The following is an 8479-nucleotide window of genomic DNA, read 5'->3' on the forward strand; positions in this document are numbered from 1 at the left end:
CTTCAAGAAACGGATTTTACTTGCCTTAAACTCGAAAGATGGATGATTTGGAGAGAATTCTTGGCTAGAGTATACCCGGGACAGGTAGAAATACGATAAAAAATGAAGAAAATTTGAAATTTCTCTTGCCGACACTATCTTCTCCTTCTCCTCCTCTCTTCTTTTCTCTTTCCTTCTCTTCTTTTCTTTTCTCTCGTTCTTTTCCTTTCTCAATAATGTTTTGTTCCCCCATAATAAATTAACACTACCCCACTATATAATATATAATATTCTAACATCCATACATATAATATATATACAAAAATATATATCTATAATAATATTTATACTATTGAAATAAAAATTTTAAATCTTCCAACCGTGTTCGGGTATCTCTTTTCATGAATCCGTCTCGAAATCATCAATAAAAAAACATCATATCTCAAGACAAATAAGAGTTAGAAATTTAAAAATATAAAAATCTAACATTCACATAACATTTAAATTTTTAAACCTGTAAAATCAAATAATTATAATTCATGCAACTCAACCGATCATTTAAATTTTTGGGCGTTACAATGCTACCCCCCTAAAAAATGGAATTTCGTCCTCGAAATTCAACTTACCAATAAAATCTGGATACTTTTCATGCATAACTGATTCCAATTCCCAAGTTGCTTCTTCTTCTGAATGATTCGACCATTGAACCTTAATCATAGGTATCACTTTATTTCTCAGTCTCTTTTCTTGTCTCTTGAGGATACCTATAGGTCTCTCCTCATAAGAAAAGTCCTGCGATAATTGTAGTGGTTCGAATTCTAATACATGAGCTGAATCAGATAAATACTTACGTAGCATCGATACATGAAACACATTGTGAACTGCAGAAAGATGGGGTGGTAGAGCCAACCTGTAGGCTAGGGTCCCCACTCGCTCTAGAATTTCAAACGGTCCAATGTATCTTGGGCTTAATTTTCCTTTTCTTCCAAATCTCATCACACCTTTCATTGGTGCTATCTTTAGGAAAACATGATCTCCTACCAAAAATTCCAAATCACGACGCCTCTTATCTGCATAACTCTTTTGTCGACTCTGAGCAGTTTTCATTCTATTACGAATTTGAACCACCATTTCTGTTGTTTGCCTCACAATTTTTGGACCTAAATCTGCTCGTTCTCCAACATCATCCCAATGAATGGGAGTCCTACATTTTCTTCCATATAAGGCCTCATAAGGATCCATCTTTATGGAAGCCTGATAGCTATTCTTGTAGGTGAATTCGATTAGCGAAAACTTCGAATCCCAACTCCCTTGAAAATCTATGACACATGCTCGCAGTAAATCCTCCAAAATCTGTATGACCCTCTCCGACTGTCCATCAGTCTGGGCGTGAAAAGATGTGCTAAAGGTCAACTTCGTCCCCAAAGCCTGATGTAAACTCTTCCAGAAACTTGAAGTAAATCGGGGGTCTCTATCTGACACTATAGACACTGGTATGCCATGAAGTCTAACAATCTCATTCAAGTATAATTCGGCATACTTATTCATATTTTAGGTTGTCTTCACAGGCAAGAAATGAGCAGACTTTGTGAGACGATCAACAATCACCCATATGCAGTTTAACCCCTTCAAAGTCTTTGGTAAACCAACCACAAAATCCATGCTAACATTATCCCATTTCCATTCTGGTATGGGAAGCGGCTTTAACATGCCAGCTGGTCTCTGATGCTCTGCTTTTACCTGTTGACACGTGAGGCATTCACTAACAAATTTGAAAATATCACGTTTCATATCTGGCCACCAATATAGTTTTTGCATGTCTTTGTACATCTTTGTACTCCCTGGGTGGAAGGAATACGGAGACCTATGTGCCTCGACCAACATATCATTTCTGATAGTTCTATCCTCTGGAACCCAAAGTCTACCTCGATAACGAACCAATCCGTCCTCCAAAGTATACAAATTCTTGTCTTTTTCCTCATCCCTTTGTCTCCACTTAATTAATTGTGCATCAGACAATTGACCTTCCTGTATCCTTTCTCTCAATGTAGGATGTAGTGTCAAAGCTAGCAGCTTAGCAAAAACTTCCTGAGTCAATACCTCCAATTCAAACTTTTGCATCTCGATCAACAAGGGTCGCTGAACTGTCAGTTGAGCTATACTTGCTGATTTTCTACTCAAAGCATCAACTACGACATTAGCTTTACCTGGATGATAATTAATTACACAGTCATAATCTTTCACCAACTCCAACCAGTGACGTTGTCTCATATTTAACTGCTTCTGGGTGAAGAAGTATTTGAGACTCTTGTGATCGGTAAAGATCTCGCATCTTTCACCATACAAGTAATGCCTCCATATCTTGAAGGAAAAAACTACAGCTGCTAACTCCAGATCGTGGGTAGGATAGTTTTTCTCATGAATCTTAAGTTGCCTTGAACATAGGCAATCAACTTCCCATCTTGCATCAATACAGCTCCCAAGCCCGTCTTAGAAGCATTGGTATACAAAATTTAATTCCCTTGTCCTAATGGCATAGCTAAGACCGGAGCCTCCATTAGAGTTTGCTTAAAATAATCAAAGCCCTTTTGGAAATCTGAGCTCCACACATACTTGACTCATTTCTTGGTTAAATACGTCAAGGGCAAAGACATCTTCAAAAATCCTTTGATGAAATGTCTGTAGTAGCCTGCTAATCCCAAGAAACTACGAATTTTTGTAACAGTCTTAGGCACTGGCCAATTTTTCACTGCTTCAACTTTATAAGGGTCAACCTCCACTCCTTCTTTCGAAACCACATGACCCAAGAATGTTACTCTTTCCAACCAAAATTCACATTTTCTGAACTTGGCATACAGACGCTTATCCTTCAAGATTTGCAATACTGTTCTCAAATGTCCACCATGCTCTTAAAATTCTTGGAGTAAACCAGGATATCATCAATGAACACAATGGCAAAATTATCCAAAAACGGTTGAAATATTCTGTTAATCAAATCCATAAATATTGACGGTGCATTTGTCACTCCAAATGGCATAACCAAAAACTCGTAATGCCCATAACGAGTTCCAAACACTGTCTTATGAATATCTGACTCCTTGATTTTCAACTGGTGGTACCCTGAACAAAGATCTATTTTAGAGAACACTGCAGCCCCTTGTAATTGATGAAACAAGTCATCAATTCTAGGCAAAGGGTATTTGTTCTTGATCGTCAATTTATTTAACTCCCTATAATCAATAAAAGTCTCAAACTGTCGTCTTTCTTCTTCACAAACAAGACTGGTGCACCCCATGGTGAGAAACTTGGGCGTACAAATCCTTTATCCAATAATCCTTGAATCTGGTCTTTGAGCTCCTTCATTTCAGTCGGAGCCAATTGATATGGTTTTTTGGAAACGGGATTCGCATTTGGTACCAATTCAATAGAAAATTCTAGATCCCTGTCCGGTGGAAGACCAAAAATATCATCAGGAAATACCTCTAGATATTCACAGACCACCTCCACTTTTTCCAAAGAAGGTCGTTGAAGTTCCTTGGTAACTGATAAACTGACTAGGAAACCCTGACATCCCTTTCTCAAACACTTCTATGCTTTTAAGGTTGATATCAATCGAATTTGACTTTTATTGTGAACTGCTTCAAAAGTAAATTGACCTCCTTGGGATTTTTTAATTGTGACCATTCTTTGTTGGAAATCAATTGACACCCCATTCTTGGCCAACCAATCCATTCCCAAGATGATGTCAAATTCTGGCATAGGTAGTACTATCAAATCAGCCACTACCTTGTTTCCCTGTAACTCAAGATCTATGTTAGGAAACACTAGATTTGAAAACAATTCTTCCCCTGATGGAACAGTCACATTGAATCCCGTTATCGATTTCTCAGATAATTTAGGAAATTTTCTCATGCAAGACTCGGATATAAACGAATGTGATGCTCCCAAATATAACAAGGCAGTAGTGCACAATCCAAATAGAGATATAATACCTGTGATCACAGTCGTGTCTGGGTTTGCCTCCTCTTTTGTCATCACAAAAGCTCTTCCTTGAACTGGTTGCTTACGTTGAGGGCAGTCCTTGACATAATGGCCCACCACTCCGTATTTAAAGCACACATTTTGTCCCTTCATGCACTGTCCAAAATGATTTTTCTGACAATTAGGACAAAATGGTTTTTCCGCAGTCTTAGGAGCGGTTTGACGCTGCCCTTGGAATTGATACGGTCCTACGTTTCTTTTCTTGGCCGGTCCTGGTTGATCCTGATGCTGAAATGGTTGCCTCTTTCCTTGACTTTCTTCCTCTATTTCCTTCCAGCTCAACTCTGCTTTTAATGCTTTATTGACCGCCACTTTATAATCAGTAGGTTCCGCCATAATAACATCACGTTTGATTGTAGGTTTTAATCCATCCATGAAGTGCCTCAAATTTTCGATAGCAATTGTCTCTATTAGTGGAACAAAATAACATCCTCTCTCAAATTTCTTAATATACTCGGCTACCAACATCCCACCTTGTTTCAGATTGAGGAATTCCTTGGTCAAACGAGAACGTACGTCAGTAGTGAAGTACTTCTCAAAGAACACTTGTTTAAAACCTTCCCACTTCAATGTTGTCAAGTTTACATTTAGTTTAGCACCTTCCCACCATAGCCTGGCATCACCCCTTAACATAAACACCGCACATCTCACCCTGTTCTCATCAGCAAGTTGCATATAAACAAAAATATCCTCCAAAGATTTGACCCATTCTTCAGCCTCCAATGGGTCTGTGCTGCCTGCAAATTCTTTCGGTCCATTGCTCCTGAAGCGCTCTTGAACTCCATCCGACCTTATTCCGACACCAGTCGGTTGTCCTCCAGCTTGGGACGTTTGCCCCACTAGCTGTTGCAAAAGCTAGTCCATACCAGCTAAAACTTGTTCTCCCGTATTAAGACCATCATCTCCTCCATTTTGATATGGGCGTCCTCCTCCTGCCATAATCTGCCAACATACAACCCAAATTCCCCATATATGACCAAATTGCATGACAAATAACTTTTATATTTCATCTTAAAATATCGTTTCAAACTTGAAAAAATACATCATCATATCTTTTGAACTTCATTATACATTAAAACTTTAATAATCATGCATCTTTTAGAATAAAAATCAATATACAACATAAGCCTTAAACTTATAACCTTTGAAGTGTGTCTGCACGAGATCATAGTGGTGAGAGTTTGCGCTTATCCCAAAGACCATGCTTTGATACCAACTTGTGACACCCTCTTATTCGATAACATAATGCATATCTTAAATGCTAAAAAGAAAATTTTACTTTTATATTGAACATAGGCTTCATGAATGAAACTTAGACATGTACATGCATCAGATAACATAATCGATCCACGTAAGTCGTTCTTCTCGTTCTTGACTTAAAACTTGAAATTTTTTGCATAAAAACTCTTGAAAATATTTTAGAAGCCATAAAAGTTCATAAACATGAATTTAGGACCCTAAAATAACATTAAAAAAATAAGGAAATCCAAAGGCAAGGCACGGGCGCACATGACCTACGCAGATGGGTCTTATTGCTCGCTGTCAAACACTATTTTAAAGTCGGAATATGGAAAAATGGTAAACATGAAAGTTGTAGCCCTTAATCTTGAATTTCCAATGCTGAACATCTCCCCTAAGTTGGACTTTTCAGTAAAACGTTATGCTCATTATCCCGAGATGTGTCACTACCGGAAAATCAAAACACTGGACACACTTCGGGGAGATTTTGGCCAAACTTCCAAAATGATTTTGACAAAACTCAAAACATAAAAGTTGTAGATAAATGAGGTAGATTTAAAATAAAATTAGCCGCATATAATTTGGAATAGTACACTAGTCTTAATCATCAATATGGTAACAAGTGCCACTAATCCGAGACAACCCAGCACATGCAAAATTTCAAGTATTAACTTCCCTACCTCAAAGCTTTAAAAATCCCAATCACAAAAAACTTTATTCAAAAGATTTGTATCAAAATACACACTCAAAATCCTTAACTTTAAATTTAAAATTTATTCGACAACATTAAACTGTAATAAAGTAACCATTCATATAGACTAAAATTGCGGAAACCAAATGGTCATGGATAGGCGCTTGCTCACGACCACCATCCTCGCTAGACGGCACCTCAAACCTCATTGTCATCTGCATCATTAAAGTGTAGTGAGCCTAAAGGCTCAACAAGCACATACGAAAATAACAAAATACATATACTTTAACTTTAAAACTTTTAATAAACCTTTCATCTTTAAAAACTTCAACTTCTATTCTTACAAACATAATCACATTCACAAGCATACAACTTCAACCTTTTTCTTTAAAATTTGCTTTCTCATATCATTTCAAACCTTTACATTTAACAAAATACACATGCACATAATTTAACTATTTACTCATCTAAAAGTATACATATACCTCATACCTCAACTTTATAACATTTCGACTTGTGGTTTGGTAACTCCTACCTTTTTATAGCCTTTTCATAACCTTTTCATAGATGCTTGATCAAGCTAATCCAATAACCCATGTTTGGAGGGGCACCCCGACCCAAAGGCCGACATTCACACTCTCGTATAATTAGTCGTAACTTCACCACAAGCCAATAAAACATTTAAAAATTTTTCCTTCCCTTCAACACAACAACATTTCTGAAAATTTCTTTATTCATCATTTAAAAAATAATCTTTCAATACTCACACCTATCAAAATACATACATAAACATATACTCAAAAAATATTTTACACTCATATATGTAACTCCATATACACAATAACACACAAACCTTTAAAAGTTGTCACATACTTAGCATACGCACGCATGCACACACACACACACACATACAAACACATACCCACATGGAACCAATTCATTTCACGGTCAACAATTCATCATAGAAATATATAAAACTCCTTGATTCATGTCTATAGCCTTTAAAACATGATAAAAATCTTACATCAAATATCACTTCAATGATACTTCAAGAAACGGATTTTACTTGCCTTAAACTCAAAAGATGGATGATTTGGAGAAAATTCTTGGCTAGAGTATACCCGGGACACGTAGAAATACGATCAAAAATGATTAAAAATTAAAATTTCTCTTGCCGACACTATCTTCTCCTTCTCCTCCCCTCTTCTTCTCTCTTTCCTTCTCTTCTTTTCTTTTCTCTCGTTCTTTTCCTTTCTCAATAATGTTTTGTTCCCCCATAATAAATTAACACTACCCCACTATATAATATATAATACTCTAACATTCATACATATAATATATATGCAAAAATATATATCTATAATAATCTTTATACTATTGAAATAAAAATTTTAAATCTTCCAACCGTGTTCGGGTATCTCTTTTCACGAATCCGTCTCAAAATCATCAATAAAAAAACATCATATCTCAAGACAAATAAGAGTTAGAAATTTAAAAATATAAAAATCTAACATGCACATAACATTTAAATTTTTAAACCTGTAAAATCAAATAATTATAATTCATGCAACTCAACCGGTCATTTAAATTTATGGGCGTTACAATGCTACCCCCCTAAAAAATGGAATTTCGTCCTCGAAATTCAACTTACCAATAAAATCTGGATACTTTTCATGCATAACTGATTCCAATTCCCAAGTTGCTTCTTCTTCTGAATGATTCGACCATTGAACCTTAATCATAGGTATCACTTTATTTCTCAGTCTCTTTTCTTGTCTCTTGAGGATACCTATAGGTCTCTCCTCATAAGAAAAGTCCTGCGATAATTGTAGTGGTTCGAATTCTAATACATGAGCTGAATCAGATAAATACTTACGTAGCATCGATACATGAAACACATTGTGAACTGCAGAAAGATGGGGTGGTAGAGCCAACCTGTAGGCTAGGGTCCCCACTCGCTCTAGAATTTCAAACGGTCCAATGTATCTTGGGCTTAATTTTCCTTTTCTTCCAAATCTCATCACACCTTTCATTGGTGCTATCTTTAGGAAAACATGATCTCCTACCAAAAATTCCAAATCACGACGCCTCTTATCTGCATAACTCTTTTGTCGACTCTGAGCAGTTTTCATTCTATTACGAATTTGAACCACCATTTCTGTTGTTTGCCTCACAATTTTTGGACCTAAATCTGCTCGTTCTCCAACATCATCCCAATGAATGGGAGTCCTACATTTTCTTCCATATAAGGCCTCATAAGGATCCATCTTTATGGAAGCCTGATAGCTATTCTTGTAGGTGAATTCGATTAGCGAAAACTTCGAATCCCAACTCCCTTGAAAATCTATGACACATGCTCGCAGTAAATCCTCCAAAATCTGTATGACCCTCTCCGACTGTCCATCAGTCTGGGCGTGAAAAGATGTGCTAAAGGTCAACTTCGTCCCCAAAGCCTGATGTAAACTCTTCCAGAAACTTGAAGTAAATCGGGGGTCTCTATCTGACACTATACACTGGTATGCCATGAAG

The 8479-nt window shown here is 36.7% G+C and overlaps 1 protein-coding gene across 1 annotated transcript; it reads right to left on the reverse strand.

Annotated features, from left to right (window-relative positions):
- Window positions 1-1530: 1530 nt before the first annotated feature.
- LOC140862708 (uncharacterized) lies at window positions 1531-8475 on the reverse strand. Its single transcript, XM_073265744.1, has 7 exons — window positions 7602-8475; window positions 6155-6165; window positions 3661-4863; window positions 3234-3543; window positions 2909-3099; window positions 2690-2846; window positions 1531-2186 (listed from the first exon to the last, which is right to left on the reverse strand). Exons 1-7 carry the CDS (start codon window positions 8473-8475, stop codon window positions 1531-1533), a joined length of 3402 nt encoding a protein of 1133 aa, XP_073121845.1.
- Between the last annotated feature and the right edge of the window lie 4 nt (window positions 8476-8479).

Source organism: Henckelia pumila, chromosome 4, assembly GCF_033568475.1.
Source record: "Henckelia pumila isolate YLH828 chromosome 4, ASM3356847v2, whole genome shotgun sequence".
Taxonomy (NCBI): Eukaryota; Viridiplantae; Streptophyta; class Magnoliopsida; order Lamiales; family Gesneriaceae; genus Henckelia; species Henckelia pumila.